Source organism: Papilio machaon, chromosome 23 (assembly GCF_912999745.1).
Source record: "Papilio machaon chromosome 23, ilPapMach1.1, whole genome shotgun sequence".
NCBI classification, from domain to species: domain Eukaryota; kingdom Metazoa; phylum Arthropoda; class Insecta; order Lepidoptera; family Papilionidae; genus Papilio; species Papilio machaon.
Genome location: NC_060008.1, coordinates 1,250,015 through 1,269,076, shown reverse-complemented (window position 1 = coordinate 1,269,076; position 19,062 = coordinate 1,250,015). Strand labels below are relative to the sequence as shown.

The 19,062-nt window shown below is 36.3% G+C and overlaps 1 protein-coding gene across 1 annotated transcript in view; it reads left to right on the top strand.

Annotated features, from left to right (window-relative positions):
• Positions 1–16,810: 16,810 nt before the first annotated feature.
• The window catches only part of LOC106719904 (inositol 1,4,5-trisphosphate receptor), a 37,705-nt gene continuing 35,453 nt past the window's right edge, over positions 16,811–19,062 (top strand). Inside the window, exons 1-3 of the mRNA XM_045683721.1 lie at positions 16,811–16,920; positions 17,199–17,269; positions 17,403–17,524. Coding sequence (XP_045539677.1) covers positions 16,838–16,920; positions 17,199–17,269; positions 17,403–17,524 — 276 coding nt within the window. The 5' untranslated portion in view covers positions 16,811–16,837. The remainder of the gene's footprint in view (positions 16,921–17,198; positions 17,270–17,402; positions 17,525–19,062) is intronic.

Sequence of the window (19,062 nt, the reverse complement as noted above, 5' to 3'; positions counted from 1 at the left end):
ATGAAATTGGTTAAGACAATAGATTAAAAAAAAAACAAAAATCCGTCGTTATTACGATGCCCTCTGGATTTTTAGTACAAATATACACCTTGTAAAAAAACCCTAATAGGGTTAGTAAACAGCGCATTATCATTTTTATTCCATTTTCTCAGTGCCATGGTCACACTACAAATAAAGCAGAAAAATATATGAAAGCGAAAACTTCTTCAGTATTTATAGTTTTGCAATTACACACAATGTTTTATGACTAGTTGTCAGTCCGCATGGAATTTAAAAAAACACACACACAATTGCCTATGCGCTATTCCAGATTGCAACATATTTGTGTTGCGAATTTCATCTTGATCCGTCTTACCGTTCTGGAGTCACGCGATAGCAAATATCCAAAATTACATCTCAACTATAACAACAATATTGCGAAAAATGCGAAAATTTATTAAATAAAATAGGATTTATTGGATTTATATAATTTCACATTAAATGTTCTAAGAGCATAACAGTAATAGTATTTTAAATGTAAAATAAAATAATAATAATAATGTTTTCATGGTCAATTATAAACTAATTAAGAATGGCTTAATTTACGTATGATCGTCTGGTGACGGCACCGACTAGAAGACAGTGCGAGACGCGACGCGACCATGAAGTTCTCAAAATAAACACTCTGAACATGGACCCCCGACGGGTCCGACACTAGTCGGTGCCGTCACCAGACCGTCACCATTATTATGTCTCACGAAAGTTTAAACAATTTAATTTTCATGGTCACCGTACATTTGCTGTAAAATAAATTCTTTTCGCAAAAAAACGATTGTATTGTCATATTTACCTGCTTTATCAGCAGAGGAAGTTGACGAGGTTTGTATTATTACCTACGTAATCAATTAAGGTAACCCACTTAGGTAACATTGAATTTTATGACAATATAACCCGTCCTTCATGATACATTATGATAGTGGCTTTAAAAAACAAAGTAATATGACAATTGGCTTTCACAAGTCGCCAGAAAGCCATCCGGCCTTAGTCGACTTTCATAAGGTAGATCAAAATTTAATAGACAATTAAATAGGTAAGTAAGTTTTATATTATAAACTAGCTGTCGCCCGCGACTCCGTCCGCGCATTTAAAAAAACTTAATAGGGCTATGAAAAATAGATGTTGGCCGGTTCTCAGACCTACTGAATATGCTCACAAAATTTCATGAGAATCGGTCAAGCCGTTTCGGAGGAGTACGGGAACGAACATTGTGACACGAGAATTTTATATATAAGATATGTCCATGAGTTTCTGAGATTAAAATCTCTGTTTCATAATGGATTTATATAATACTAGCTTTTACCCGCGACTCCGTCCGCGCGGAATAAAAATGGAAAACGGGGTAAAAATTATCCTATGTCCGTTTTCTGGTTCTAAGCTACCTGCCCACCAATTTTCAGTCAAATCGATTCAGTCGTTCTTGAGTTATAAATAGTGTAACTAACACGACTTTCTTTTATATATAGGTATAGATGTACGCTGTCGTTGATATTTTTGTACGGTTTAATATTCAAACGAATACCGATTCTTTTGTTTCCAGAATCGAGATAACCGTCCAAAAATATTTTCAATACCTCTTATTATTTTTTGTAATTTTTTTCGCACTGATTTTTGCCAAAACTACGTTTTTATTTCACAATAGGAACCAATCAATGCGTTGGTGCAGTTGAACTTTGACAAATGATACTCGACCCATTTCTGATTCTTCAATTTGTGCGGTTTAACTTTTTTTTTCGATTCCATTTTTTCTTAATTTTTTTAAGGCTTTTCGGACGTGGGAATTTTACATTTATGTTAAAAATTATCAAGTCTATTTAATAACCTTGCTGTTCAAATACTGATGAAACAGCTTTTTTTTTAATTTTTTAATTAAAAAAAAGAACAATGAGGCTAGAAGAAGCGTGTAAGTAACAAAGGGTGTGCGATTTCAACGGTCAAGTGTTGTCCATTGTTTGCTTTTGATATTATGTATTCTGTTACCAAGAATTGTTGAACCTTAATTAGGTACAGTCAAAGAATTAAATTTCCTTCCCACTTAGATTGAATGTCGTACAATAAACTTACCATAAAAGTCATGATTTAGCATGCATGTAGGTACATATGCTGCTATGATCATGTTTTCAACCTAATTGCATTGTAAGCGTCAATTGACCCAAAGGATAAAAAAATAAAGGTCATCGACTATATGATATTCATATTTTTAAAGGTTAGAATAAACTTATAACTAAAATAATTAACTTTTAATTAATTAACTTTTCTGAGACCATAATCTCTGCATAAAACATATCGTAATCCCTCTAATTATCTTTTTAAATGGGGATTCTAGTCTCAGAAACTCACGATAAATCCAGTTTTAATTAGCAGATGATGGAAGTCTTTTTGTATTAGTTATGAAATTTTGATTACTTTTTCTATGTCATTATGTGTATGGAAAGGAATATCAAATATTTTATTCTTTCAACCAGCGTTTAGTGTCCGTCTGTTTGTATAACGGCTAACACATGTGTGCATTATTGAGTCATTTTTTACTTCGTTTATTGTAGGCCATGACTATTACGAAAGCGGATGAAAACCACTATAACAGGGATACCGAATCTTTATATATCAACTTGCTTTTCTAAGGAAATGTTTAATTAGGTCAGACGTGCCATCAATTAATTTTTGGGAACATTCCGTACCGTTTGCTTGTCATTAAATGTGTTACACAAGTTTGAATGTTTAATGCGCTCTACTGTAAAATTTGTGTTTTACACATTAATTAAGTTGACGTAGGGACCTACCTACTTCATACTTTTTTCGTAGTGCATAATTTTTTTTTTGATCAACGTGCTGAAAATATTGTTTCGCGTGTCATTGATTTGCCATTTATCCCAGCACATAATATTCAATGATTTTTTTTTTAATTAAACAGCCCGTAAAATTATATAATACTGGCTCTCCAGAGTAATTAGCAGCTGACCTCATATGTGCCTTATTTGAAAAAATCAGTAGACTAAATGGCCATCAATAGAGTGTTTTTACAGTAGATTAGTCTTTTATAGGTACCTAATTTTTTACTTATATTAACTTTTTTCTCATATAATATTGGACATTATTCGCGCTTTTAATGGCCCAAAACATATTTTGTATATTTGTACATGTTTACGATCTCAAAAACATCAGATGTTCAGGCACGTCGCTTACAGCCAGGATTCTCGGCGTCTCTGGTTGTTGTCAAGGTCAAAGAATTCTTTTGACACAGATTTTGATGCTGAAGACAAAGTTTTTACAAATCTGTGACTGCGTTTCCATTGATTAAAATACTTGTATGATATCATATTGTTTTCCCACTCATTTCCTTTGAAAAAATAGAGACAGCAAAATGTTATGATCCAATTAATATGTAAAAGAAAATGAGTAAGAATTTACTAAATCTTACTAATATTATAAATGCGAATGTTTAGATGGATGGATGGATTTTTGTTTGAAGGTGTCTCCAGAACGGCTTCATGGATCTCGTTGAAATTTGGCATACATGTAGAACATAGTCTGGAAAACACATAGGCTACTTATTAAGTTTTTTTTATTCCGGACGGAGTCGCGGACGACAGCTAGTGTAATAATATATTAGATGACTTATGTTGCCATTTCTGTCAAAATTATTGGTAATTTTTCATGGAAACAGACGTTCGTTATTAAAGGTTCTAAATCTCAGAATAAGTAACAATCTGTCAAAGTAAAAATATATATAAAAACTAGCTGGATTCTCAGACCTACTGAATATGCTCACAAAATTTCATGAGAATCGGTTAAGCCGTTTCGGAGGATTACGGTGACGAAAACTGACACGAGAATTTTATATATTAGATAATGAAATGATTGTGAACATCAAGTCATATTGTAAGTGTTTACTAAAGGATCTCATTACAAATTGTATATCATCACACGTTCTAAACAAACCTAGGCCTTCGTTTAGTTATGCAAATGTGTGTAAATATATGTGTATATATCTGATATTCAGATGATCGTATAATGTACACATTTTACACAACTACTTATTACCTTAGGTACTATATCTATTTGAAGTAACCGCAAGTCAAGGTTGCGGGAGTATCCTGGACACCTATACCCAGCAGTAGGCGTTACGTGACTGAAAAGAAGTATCTGCAAATAAATTATCTATATGTTGGGATATTATCAAACCATAATTGTAACACCATCGCTTATTGTAGAGTCATAAATTAACGTCAGTAGAAAATGCCACTAGATAGGTGGGCGTGTCAAACTAGACTTGTTACTGGTCACAAGTAGTGGATAACTGTGTGGCTCCTGTTGTCCCGTCTATTGATATATAACATATTAACGTTGTTTTGTAAATTTTATCGTAATACTAACCATTATATAATACTAGCTTTTACCCGCGACTCCGTCCGCGCGGAATAAAAAATAGAAAACGGGGTAAAAATTATCCTATGTCCGTTTCCTGGTTCTAAGCTACCTGCCCACCAATTTTCAGTCAAATCGATTCAGCCGTTCTTGAGTTATAAATAGTGTAACTAACACGACTTTCTTTTTTATATATAAGATATTAACGTTGTTTTGTAATTTATCGTAAAAGTAACCATTATATAATATATATTAAATTTGTTCACAAAAAATTAAAATAAGATAAAGGTAAAGTTAGTGCTTATGACGTAATACTCGGAAACTTCTAAAAGCTTCTCATCTCATATTTATAGTGGAAATGCGACTGAAATTTCTCTTCGTAAATTATCTTTCTACCGTAATAAAAGCTCGTACGATCCGAGTTTTCTACAAACTTGACATAAAATCTCTTATATCTGAATTTTATGTAGTAAAAGAGGAATTTTAAATAAGTCTTTGAATTTTATGAAGCGCGAATGACATAGTTACTATGACGTATATTTACTCATGGTAACATATTCAAACCTCACAAATTAATCCTACTTCTTACTAATATTATAGGTAAATGCGAATGTTTTGATTGATGGATGTTTGTTAGAAGGTATCTTCGGAACAGCTTGGTCCTATAGAAGATATATGTTTCATAAAAGACCAAATTATCAAATTTCAATGCTAGTGGCATCGGTTGGCAAACAATCACAAAATTAAAATGTGTAAGAATAATTATTTATATAAAATAAATTTTACTACTCCCAACTGATAGTATCCACTGTTGAAATACTTACACTAAATATATCGTCATCCCTTTCTTTTAAAACAAACAGAGATAGCAAAATGTTTTTTTATAGGCGGTGTAAATCGAGTTCGTCTTTGTTATATTGCCAAAGAAAACAATTTCATTCAAAAATATTCCAGTCAAAATATCTTTATTTACTGCATACACTTTAAACAAAGTCATTACTTTAACAATGACATTGAAGTTCAAAGTGGGATAAACAGTGGCAAGGCTGGTCATCATTCATATCAGACACCTTTTCATGTGAGGTTAACCAGAGACGGTACGCTCACAACTAGCATTCTCGTACTGGCGATAGTGGTTGATAGTTGTAGTGGTACTGAAGTGTTAGGATTTAATATCTTATTCATTTTGTGATACATCTGAAAACGTTATTTCACCCTTTAAATGGTATAAAAGTTTATTTTCAAGGCAATTTTTAAAACACTAGTACAGCGAACTAAGGTGACTGTACATTGAATGAAGACTTTACATTCAAAGTTGTTGTACTGCTAATTTTGAGCATAAATTGTATGCAAATTTCCTAATCTGTGTCACCTAAAGGATTCTAACAGTCGATTAGTACTGTGAACGATAACTGCGTGTCGTACAGGAAAATGCAAGCGTCCTTGACTCGCAGATAATGAACAATAACGGCTCAGATTAATGACCAATATATTATTGTAAATACATTATGTTACAATTACACAATAAGCTCTCAATTCTTTTAAATTCAATTATGACTAATTATAATTTGCTAGTTAATTTATTAATTATCGATTTTTTTAGCAATATTGCGTAAGTTTTAAAAAAAAATAGTCTTTCGTGATAAGTAAAGGACCAGTAAACCTAAATATGCTCTAAGGAAAAGAGTCGCTCATTTTCAGTACGCTTCAGTAGAAACTCACCTTTGCTTCTAAACAATTATTATTTAACGCCCATAAACATAATCTCGAAGCGTAAGCAATGCTTTGTTTGTACAGCGCAAAAATAGGTACGACGCAACGTACAAGGTAACTGGGTTATCCAAAATAAGAAAGAATAACCCTCTGACATTCAGTACTAAAAATATTACTAGATATGTACGTGAGTAAAATATTTAGTTTTTTTTATACCTAAGGTAAATTCTTTGTAATATTTGTAGTTGCCACAATGGTCGCAAATTTTTTTAGTGCGGCTGTTTTTCATTAAAATTTTAGATTAATATGAATATTGGATTTTTATCGATAGAAAACTCAAATTTACTTCCGAATTCCTACCGAGTCAGCAATATTACTGACGTGAAGGAACCCTTAAATATGTCTTAAATCTCCCTTGACATCTGTTACTTATATTAACTCTGAGCCAAAATCGGTCCTTTTCCTTTTTCGGAGATAGAGTTCTGATTTGTGGCAAAGCAAACTGCTCTTTGCTGAGTACTCGACTTCACCATAGCTTCTTTATTAGAGGCAGAAAACTTCTTGTCATGGTGACATACATCATTGCTGCCATTATCGAAAAAGACTACTTCATTTAGGTATCATCTATCTTCTATCTTCTATATATATAAAAGAAAGTCGTGTTAGTTACACTATTTATAACTCAAGAACGGCTGAATCGATTTGACTGAAAATTGGTGGGCAGGTAGCTTAGAACCAGGAAACGGACATAGGATAATTTTTACCCCGTTTTCTATTTTTTATTCCGCGTGGACGGAGTCGCGGGTAAAAGCTAAGTAGGGAATAAAAGATGGCAATATTTATCAGCAATATATCTATGTTCACATCCCTCAAGGCTTTAAATATAATGTACCTTACTCTATCGATGAGGCTCATCTCTCCGGTTCCACACGGGTCAGTAGCTGTCCCTCCCGGCTATGTTTAGCCTGAGGCCGTATGCTCGGTCGGGCATACGCACCCTATATCGATTGCCCTCCATCCAAGCTCAAAAGTATCTAGTGGCTTATAATGTTCCTCACTAAATAGCCGCTAGTGTGGCCGCGCAAGAATTTGTGGTTCGTTATAATTCAGGCTATACCGCATACACGTTCGGGGTTCTCTGGGAGTAAGATTCATGTTGTCGATCTCAATAAATATATATTCTTAAGATACATATTTAAAATACTGTTGAATTTAGTTTAAAATTTAGTAATTGTTTATTCTTTAACTAGCAACCTGAACTTGCCCCTCACATTGGGAAGAATTTCTGACAATATTGTCTGTAGTAAAGCATATCTAGTATATCTTAAAGGATCTATCAATCTTTATATTTTTGGAATTTTAATTATTTTTGAGCGTCATGGTAATTTAATATTGCTACAAATCGTTTTAATAGTTTCAAAAATTTAATTTCTTGTAACATAATTATAGTTTTAATGAAATAATTCCAGATCCTATCAGCTCTGACCCATCCACTCGAGCGAAAAGGAATCTGGGGCGGCTCAGAAAGTTTTATAGGCCTTAATTTCCTGAATATTAAATCCCATTCTTCCTATTCGTCCATGTCGATGTTATTAAGTATAAAATTACCCGTAATATAAGGCTAATAAATTACTATACTGCTTCCCTCCTCTTGGTTAACAGGCGTGAGTTTTATGTAATCACTTTTAAAGGAAAGATTTCTTGAAGATTGGATCCATCCCCTTATACTTTTTAATAACTTTTTTTAGATGTACACAGTACAGAGTGTATGCATCCATCCATAATCATCAAAACCTTTCATATACTAAACTGTATTCACATTTTTATAAGTTTTCTTCATCTTAATATTCAGTTTGCTATTAAAGTCTTGAAATTCAGAACAAAACATCCATTGTCTTGTCAAGTCCTGATACAATCTGATTTATCACAGAAACAAAAGCTCACTTCAGACGAAATCTCGGTAACGTGTATGCGGGGGTTGAAAAACAACAATGAATATACAATTTTAAACCTAAAAGTAATTAAGATAAGGTTTAATTTTAAAGAATTTAGTATGTAATACTTTCAGATGGTTACAAGTGAATATCGAAAAATATGTTTCTGTGTCTTGATGATCTTGTTGTTGTTGAGTTACAATTTCATAGACGTTAGGCGTATGTGGTACAAAGTATTGCTGCATACATTCTATATTGTGTGCGATTTACTAAAGTTACTAATGAAACTGGTCGAGTTGTACTGAAGATGGTCTGGTGAATGTTCGGTAAGTGAGTGTAGCGGTTTGAAATCTTATTATCTTTCCCATCTGTCATCTACCACAGTTGCCTTATGGCTGTTGTTGCCAAAATGTTCTAATTTTTCATTGATTTTCTCACATGAATTGCTTTAACAATGATTTTGGCTTTTTTCTTTCCTTCCACTTCTCCCCGGTACGTAATTAAGTCACCTTTGTGCAGTTACAGAAAAATCGTCTTGCACCTTTCAACGAAATTAAACTCTGCCTTTTTCTTACAAATAAACAATTTGTCTGCTAATAATGTTTATGAAAATAAAAAAACAACTATTAGGAGTTACGTTCACTGTACCTCTGACTATTGCAGAGTGTGGAATACAATATTTCGCAACGTATATCATTTCAAAGTGTACGCGTATGAGACGCTCAAAAATGGAGCACTGCGAACGATGGCGACTGTACTTTAATTAATAATGAAATTTTACCTGTTAATAAAATTTGTATTATGTTTCCTGAGATGTCCGAAGTCCTTTATGAGAGTACATCGCTTCATTCCTTCCGGTGCGCCCCAATTCACGTCACGTGACAGCTCCGCTAGCGCCACTGCCGACACCAGCGCCTCTAGCGGACCTAACCTGCAACTCCAAAACCCGGGAGCACGCCACCAAGCCACCACCTTGTCATTGTTCGACTCATAACCGAATTATTTTGGTGGAATAACCACCAGAAAGCCCTTGTCTGGACTTCGGACATCTCAGGAAACATAATACAAATTTTATTAACAGGTAAAATTTCATTATTATGTGTTCCGTTCGATGTCCGAAGTCCTTTATGAGAGATCTGTTTGTTATCTTCTGGTGGCTTGTGAAATAAGAACGCAACAATGTGATAAAAGCACTTAATTTTTCGTTAAAAAGATCGTTAGAGGTATTTTGATCACTAATCGCAATTAATTGGTTCGGATGATTTGTATTACTAACCCGGAAAAAAGAATATCTTGATACAAGTAATTGAAAAAGCGATTGCTCCAGTTTTGCTCGGCTATGTAGTACACATATGCTTAGCCTTTTCGTGGCATCATCGTCATTCTCGGGCTTGGAGCCCACCGTAAACTAGGGACGACTAGGCCACAGTCAACCGCCCGGCCCAGTTCGGCTTGGTTGACTTCACGCTATCTTTGAAATTCTATGCAGATTTTCGTGGCATCGAATTTCCGTTATGCAGTTGCCAGCACTATTTTCATTACATAAATAAACAGAAAACGTCAAAGTACTATCAGATGCAATTTAACTTACACCAAGATAAACATGTGAAGCTGTGAAGCTCTTTCGACATATTTAGCAAGATAAGTGGTCCTGAATCAGTCTTTATAATAATATATTATCTGAGAAAACAATAACTTACTCAAACAGTGATAGAGGTAAAATCGTTATTTTCTAAGGAACACGTAGCCATGCGTAAAGCTAATACGTGAAATTTTTTGTTACGTACGACTTAACATGACAAAAAGAAAAGAGAGAACAAAATAAGATTTTGCAATGTTTAAAAGTCAACTGATTTGACTTATATCCCCGTTTTGAATCTGTTCAAAGAGTAGAATAAACTAACTACATTCAAACTGTTAGACGGGGAATTACAAGATTGTCGGTACTTAGCATAATTTGTATTATGAACAAAAAATTAATTTCAAGTTAAGCGATTTAGGACATTCCACTTTCAGTTAGCTTATTTTAGGTAATGAAACGGCTAAAAAGCAATGAAAACATCTTATCAATATAAGAACACCTATAAATGTATGTTTCCTTATATGTACTGAGATCATATCACAAAATAAAGCGACGTTCAATCTATGAATCTATCAAGCGTTACAGCCCTTCTAGGGGCTAGGTTGGCTCATGACAGTGTGTCGGTGAAACTGACCCAGAGGGCAAACCATCGAAAATCTTTTCTTCTTCGGATGCTTGAAAGGTTTCTATTCAGAGGAGTGCCACAACATATAAATTTTTTCCGTCACTGTCAAGTGTGTGTTAAAGTATGGTATAAATGGCAGCAGGGAAAGCAAAACTTTTCCTGACGAAGTCGTATTCCAAAATCTATTGAAAGAGTCGCGACAACATCTATTCGAGTGTAATAAGTCGGCTGTATTAAAATTTGTTAAGTAGCGAACCGTTATTACCCGCATCAGCTTTGCTGTTGTTAAGCTTAACATGCTCTGCGGAGCCTTATTGGTCTGGTGAGCGGTGAGGAGCCGTGAAGTAATGTCCAACTTTGAGGGACAAGTACGATGTCTAAAACTTTTTGCTAGAACCGGAAAATACTTTGTCAAACCTGAAGGCTATACAATTGTACTGTCCTGTTTGAGGGAGCAATACGTGCTATCAGGTCGTTCACCAGTGCAATTACACTTGTCAATCTCTGAAGGTATACATAACGTAATACTGTCCCAGTTTGGGGGAGCAGAACAATATCTAAAGCAGTTCACTCGTGCCAGAAGTACGCTTGTCAATCTAAGACACCTTACAGTCATACTGTCCTAGCTTAAGGGAGCAGTAGGAGCTTCGAGGGGCTTGACTAGTGCCTGAAGTAAGCTTTTCAATCGCCGAAACGTTGCGAATACTACTGTCTGGGATTGGATACTGTCCCAGTTTGAGGAAGCAGTATGAGTTTCCATGCTTTCTTTAAGGAAAAACAAGCGTCTGTCGCGCTACAGTTATTGGCAATGCAACTTTCCCCGTGGGGTGATGAAAGTCGCAGAATTGAACATCCTAAGAGGCAGGGCCAGCTCAAGAGGTCAATTGCCAAATGCTAAGCGATCCCATCTCATCTTTTCCCGGGCAAACATTTTGGAAGTCTTGACTTGTTTTACGTGTAAAAGCGCTTGAGCTTGCGCTTAAGCAGCGATACGCATACGTTACGTAAAACTCTGCGTTTGTTCACAATCAAGAAGTCGTTCAGGTATTTTAGTTGACATAAACCGTGGTTGCGAAAACGGACGACCGGCCAAATTGACAGATGTACAAAGCATCGGTGCAACTGCAGACACGTCATCCGCTAACATATGTGACGTAATGGATTAGCAGAAACGAAGGTCAAGCTTCAATGACAAACGTATGTCACCCATATACAACCGCAATGCACAGTACAAGTTCATTACAACAGGATCTTAAAATATTCACCTTAAAAGCCGAAGTGTGCAGTCTGCGCGACCTTAGCGCCATGAAAATATTGAGCCATCGATAGGCGACAATAAATTTGTAGATAGACACAGATAGAGGTAGATTTGTAGATAGACGAGCATATCTGTAAGGAACCCGAATACTTAGTACCACAAACTATTTCGTATCAAAATAAAACTAAAAGTTGCATCTCGATTAATTGACAACATAGTATTAAGATAATGTTCGCTTTGTCTGTTGTTCTCTGCTACTGAGTGTACGGGTAATAGCGGGTACTTATAAAATTGGAGCTACAATGGCATGACTATAGTTCCATCTTTTTTTTTTTTTTTTTTTATTAAATTCTTACACAAATGTGTTCTAAAACTAGTTGATATGATTGTATCACTTCTAGTACAAAGAAAAATCTATATATATAAAGGAAAGTCGTGTTAGTTACACCATTTATAACTCAAGAAAGGCTGAATCGATTTGACTGAAAATTGGTGGGCTTAGAACCAGGAAACGGACAAAGGATAACCTTTACCCAGTTTTCTATTTCTCATTCCGCGCGGACGGAGTCGCGGGCAAATACTAGTAAAAAATTTATTAAAGGTGATTAATAAATAAAAGGTAATTAACTATGGTTGTTATTAAAACTCTGGATTCTACATGGTGAGATTGCGCCAGACAGCCACCACAAATAACCTATAGTCACCTTGTTTTATCCTAATCCTATTTATTGCCCCTCCCCCCTCTTTCTTTTTCGATAATGTCAATATTCGCGACTGTTTTGAGTTTCACACTTGGTACGATTTAGAATAATAACTTCTAAAAGGGGGGTCCAATGACAGCCGTTAAAGGAATTTTCATGCAGCTATTCTTAGCAACACTAAACCGGGTGGCGACTAATTGCATGGCATAGACGTACAAATAACTTATTTATGAAGGTTAATAATTTGACCGCACTTTGCTAAAGTTATTACTATGCCTCTGTATCAGGCGTATGAATCATTAGACAGAAATCTATTTAACAATACGAACAGCACGTACGCGGTACGAGTTTAAACAGCTACAATGACAAAAATGTGTAGCGAACCTAAGAGGGCGTGTCGTGGTGAGCACTGCCAAAAAGGTATCTTGACACACTATTCTATAGCTTCGTATATCGTAGCACTTAAGGTTGAGTGTAATCGACGTACTAAAATTCGTCCAGTACGGTAAGGATTATCCATTTGAAATAAATGTATTTCAATAAATTAACATCTTGGAAACATATGGCACGTAGAACATATTTAAAAAAACAAATGACATGTTAACGATCTTGGTTCATTGCAAATTTCGTTATAGACGATTATTACACATGTACCTTGTAATTTTCTTTTTATTTTTTTGCTAAGACGGTGTATACTTTTTCGGTTTGAACAAAAGAAACACTACGAAATAGCCTTTTCGATTAAGATTATACTGTAAAAACCAAGAGAACAGTGAACTTTTTTACTTGTAATGACATTTATTTAACTAACTATTCTATAATATCGAACTATTTGCGAGGTAGTTGGCTTCGAATTCGGCAATTCGTACGGAGTTTGACACGCCCCAACGATTTCCTGATTGTTACAATACGCTTCAGTAATCTCATAATGTACAAATTGACACGTACGCAACATAAAAATAATGGAAGTATTATCGAAGTATTTCAAATAGGTCAATGAACTAGCGTTCCGTAATGTGTAAGGTCAACATAAGTATGTAAAACGACATCGATAACGATATAAAATTTCCATTTCCTCCATGATCTTTAGTATGGAGATAGCGAAGCTGAAGCCGCAGCTCACGCAAGGTTCGAGCATCGCTATCGTTAATGCTGGAGCTGCATTTGGATCTTCGAACCGCACAAACGTCTCGAGGCTCCATCAGAACTTACTCGTTTCGTCCCTTTGTTCTGCAGCATTCGGCAACGACGACTTTCCCCGTAGGGTGATGAAAGTCGCCAAGTTGAATACCCTAAGTGGCTGGGCCAGCTAGAGGGTTCAACAGCCGGCTGTTAACGCTGTTATACTCACGACCGTCGAAGTTTTCTTGTAGACTCTTCTAATATCACGTGACGCACTTCTTCAAAAAATTTTTAACTTATAACTTTGTAATAAAGAACTTTTTAAAGAACTATTTGTTTGAAAACCTAGGGACGACCGTTCGGTTTGAAAAACGACGCAACAATGACAAGGTGGTGGCTTGGTGGCGTGCTCCCGGGTTTTGGAGTTGCAGGTTAGGTCCGCTAGAGGCGCTGGTGTCGGCAGTGGCGCTAGCGGAGCTGTCACGTGACGTGAATTGGGGCGCACCGGAAGGAATGAAGCGATGTACTCTCATAAAGGACTTCGGACATCGAACGGAACACATAATAACAATATCTATATATTTGATACGTTAATATTCAGTGTGTAATAGCTTTAATAATACAGAGTATCTAAAAACCTCGAGCCACAAACAATAGATGAGCAGTATTTCTAGCAGGCTGGTTATGATATGTTCGGCGCCGGCTTCCGGGAAGGTGTTGCTCGGACAGTTTGTTTGTTTTGCATTACGCCAACGATACCTTTGTTGAACATCTATTGCGATTGTTTGAAAGGTATAAGGGTGCGTTTACACTGAAGTTATTCCAAACACCTGTAATATTGCATTTACGTTATGAAGATTAAATCTACACTAAGGGACTCTGTCAAACGAATCTGAGTACGCAAGTTTCTGCGCAAAAGTAGAAAATAATTGAAAATTATTTAATAGACATTACAAAACAAATAAATTCACATCTTAGTGAACATCTTTTTCAAATTACTTTTCGCTGTTATCCTTTTTGTTTCTGGGTGGAAATCCACCTTAAAGCTATGATAGTTATGTTTTAATCGCGGTTAAAACTCTCGAAACCTTTACATAAGAACATATTGCTATCCCTTTTATTGTCTCTGAAAAAACTAAGATACTAACATGATCCATCCGACGAAAAGAGATTGAGATCTTTGAAGAGATATAACTCGTAATCGGATAGGTCGATATGTTTTAGGTTGAATGTTCAGTGTGTTAATCCAATCTAATGCGAAGTCCTTGTTGCACTTTGTTTATCATTGTCTTTCAGTAAGACATTCGAAGGTGTATTTTATATATGACGGCGTATCCGCCAAAGTCAAATGACTGGTTGACTTTTTCAGCCAAGCGAAGCGTCACTATCGATGGTTGTGAGGGCGGCCATTGAACAGTGTTGTTCGAGACGGCGCCCGCGCACCACGCTTGCGACGAATCGCTTAGCATCTAATTAACAATTAAAATCTAGCGCTTAATTAAGTTGGTGTCGCATTGGTTAGACACTACAGTGTTCATTCCACTGTGTATTTTTGGTTACCTAACCCTTATTAAACAACTGCGATTGCAACAAGGACTCGTGATCTGTTCACACCCACCTGCCGACATACCCGCTTTTATACTCGCACAATATGATTTCTGATGAAGGCCCTCCTGCCCCTTCATCAGAAGTGGGATAGGCCTTTCAGCCCACTATCTGCTTTCCAAATTACTTTATAAGAGGGTGAAAAAAACAAACGGCCGTTAATCGAATCTTTTGCGTTTTTAATTAAAATTTGCTCGGGATGCGTAACCGGTTTAGATCGCGTAGCAGGTCGGAAGGTACTCCACCTCTGCGAACAAACGAGTCTCGCATGAGGAGGCGTTGTGCCGGTCGTAATAGGGATACGTCTACGTCTAGTGATAGTGATTAGTGAACGATCTTCGGTGCATAGTCGAAAACGTTATCCGAGATTAGGTAGTGATCGAACGCGAGGTCGTGATCGTGCTCGTAACCGTTCTTCGCAGCGCAGCCGTCGTGTAGTTTCTTCCGACACGGATAGAGTTCGTTCTTGTGTACGTGGTTGAGAGCATTCAGATGAGTATCGTTGCAAACAATCGTTTAGGTCAGACAAAAAATGTTGTCCGAGTCAGTATCAGATTGACTTGTCTCTGTGCTTTTGTTTTATAAGACGAATATTGTCGTCCGAGTCAGAGTCCTTTATGTTGGATGACTTGTCCTGGATGCCTTGCAGATTGTGGTAAGACGATTATTGTCGTCCGAGTCAGAGCCATTTATGTTGGATGACTTGTTCTGGATGCCTTGCAGATTGTGGTAAGACGAATATTGTCGTCCGAGTCAGAGCCCTTTATGTTGGCTGACTTGTTCTGGATGCCTTGCAGATTGTGGTAAGACGAATATTGTCGTCCGAGTCAGAGCCCTTTATGTTGGCTGACTTGTTCTGGATGCCTTGCAGATTGTGTTAAGACGAATATTGTCGTCCGGGTCACATCCACCAAAGGATTGACCTGTCCAATAGTACCGATTGTGAACAGTTAACCTACATGCTGTGGAGTGACAAGGCGGTGTCATCTGACTTAATTGTTACGAGACGCTCGCCTTAAGTCTTAAGTATCATATGAGGATTGTAATGAGTAGTCCGTCAGGATGCCGAACGGAATAGGTACAACTGCAGTTCATTGTTTCAGAGAATCGCCCGAGGACGGTCGAATGTCAGTCCGGCCGTGACGGCGTATCCGCCAAAGTCAAATGACTGGTTGACTTTTTCAGCCAAGCGAAGCGTCACTATCGATGGTTGTGAGGGCGGCCATTGAACAGTGTTGTTCGAGACGGCGCCCGCGCACCACGCTTGCGACGAATCGCTTAGCATCTAATTAACAATTAAAATCTAGCGCTTAATTAAGTTGGTGTCGCATTGGTTAGACACTACAGTGTTCATTCCACTGTGTATTTTTGGTTACCTAACCCTTATTAAACAACTGCGATTGCAACAAGGACTCGTGATCTGTTCACACCCACCTGCCGACATACCCGCTTTTATACTCGCACAATATGATTTCTGATGAAGGCCCTCCTGCCCCTTCATATAAATAAACATTAATATCGTTTGTGTTTAAATGTATGTTTATTGATAATACAGTCTTGTTACACCTAAATCGTAGACTTCAAATAATATTTCTTAGAAGTTATTCTAGCTCAGGATTCAAACACTTTTAGTGAAATGCATATTTTCGTTTTTCTTTTTTGTATACATTGCCAACTTTACTTTACTTTGTGACTAAAAAAGATATGAGTAGTCCATTTAAACCTTGGGATATATGTTGTTTTTGAAACAATATCTTTAACTTTTTCCTCTATATTTTTATTTTTTAATTTTTTTTTGTTTTGGTAGAAGGTTAGATTTTGTTTCCATAGCACATCTGATTTACAATGTTTATTTTGTTTCCAGGTGTCGTTGCATGGTGGACGTAAGACGGCAGCATGGGGGACAGCTTCCTGCACCTGGGGGACATCGTGTCCCTCTTCGCGGAGGGCTCTGTCTCAGGCTTTCTCAGTACTTTGGGGTGAGTACATATATGCAATGCTACTAAATAATACTTCAAATTAGAACTATCAGGAAGTTTCAGGGCTTGAAGTAAACTGACTTGACCTACCATAGCTTGCGGTTTCGACCTAAATCGAGCCTTTGGCCTCCGACAAGAGTCTCTAGCTTTTGCGGTCCTACACCATTTCAACCCAGTTCAAGCCTTGTAGCTCCTGCAGATTCTTATAGGTACCTACTCAGATTTCAGACAACTCTCCCAAAAATGAGTAATATTAATTTTGATGTTCTTTTCTATAGGTTGGTAGATGACAGATGCGTTGTGTGCCCGGAGGCCGGCGATCTGACTGATCCGCCCAAAAAGTTCCGGGGTAAGTTCCGTTATTAATAAATACTGATTATAACTTTATCCCTAACGCTTATAATGAAATTATTTTAAACAATTCTTAATTTTTTTTATTAGCAAAAATACTTGGTGGTTTATGAAATTGTTGCATTATCCAGATTGCCTGTTCAAGATATGCCCCATGAACCGATACTCCGCGCAAAAGCAGTTCTGGAACACCGCCAAGCAGTCGGCGAACGCCAACGCCGACACCGACACAGGACTGCTCAAGAGGTTACATGTGAGTACAACATAAATCACATACGGGATTAAAAGGAACAGATGTGAAAACAAGGAGGATAAAATTGCGAATAAAGGGTCAGTTAGGTCGCTACATTCAGACCCCTTAAACATTCGCTAATTCAGTAGCAGTTAGTTCAATTCATTTATAAAATTGTGTCGATTTTGTCATGATGGAGACACATTAATTAGTGAACCTTGTCGTAGACAATATTTAGGATGTTTTTTTATTTCTTGGCAATAAAAATATCCGTCGTATTTATCAAAGATTAAGTTTGAACGTTAATGAATCTCATTTCATCTTTATATAAATCTCAGTAGACAGCTATAAATCAACTGACCGTCAAAACAAAAATGTGGATTAAAGAGGTCAGTGACTTCATTTTGCTATTATTTCATTGAATAGAAATAGTTTGTGGTATTCCATTTCAAAGACTATCAATATTTTTTCTATTCTATGATTTATGAGTCAGTGTTTTATGATTAAACGAGTTATTGCTTTTTATTATAAGGCAGATCAATCTCTGTTGCGCGAGTTAAAAATAACACATCAGTAGACTGATGATAACATTTTCTTTTAAAATAAATTATGTTGACGTATGTCATTTTATTTATTCTTTTCCTACTATCTCTATCTGCCTAACTCGTATCCCACAAGATAGTGTGGTCGGTTTTCCTAATCAGCTTCTTCAACTTCGCTCTGACCTCTACATCTTCGTCTGAGATTTAGCACTCACTGATGTCTTTTATCATAACATCTTTCCATCTAGTTTTGGGTTTGCTTCTGGATCTGCGACCTGGAAGGGAAAGACGTGTTCAATTACCGATAAATATGCAAATTTTTTATCCTACTGTTTCAATAATTAATACCTTAAATAAATAATTAATACCTTAATTTCGATAAATTATAACTTAACTAGAATCTTGTTGGTTATTTAAAACTTTTATCACTTGAGGATATTATTAGAGTATATTTCATTCGTACATTGTATTATTTTCGGTTGTATTCTTGCTAAATGGCGGATGTTAACGAGCAGTTTTATTGTACTGCAATTCCCCGACTGTACTATATCGCAACTGATTCATAACCCACTTAACAAGCCATCTAGAAGTTTCCTAGCAGGCTATTTTCATATAGTCTCAACTAGATGTAGGATAAAAGTACAAAATAAACCAAGGGTCTAGCCATAAAGTACATTGTAACTTAAACATATATTAAACCTTTTCATATGTTGGTATTAGACATTAGCAGATATCATGATTATTGAAGTATGATTATGCATAATCTTCCGTAATGTGATCTTGACGCCTTAATAAAGCACTTATATAAGAAGCAATTTTGGTGATACATTTTATTGCGCGTTATTACAATCACTGGCAGTCAAAGGGTTAAAACAAGTGTGGTGGTAAAACACACTAAACAGTGTACAACTGATTATTTTCGTATAACTCAGAGACTTTATGTTGTCTATTTTAGTGTAGATATATTAGAAATCTACTTTAAGGGTCTCCCGTAATAGTGAGGCACAGAATAACAAA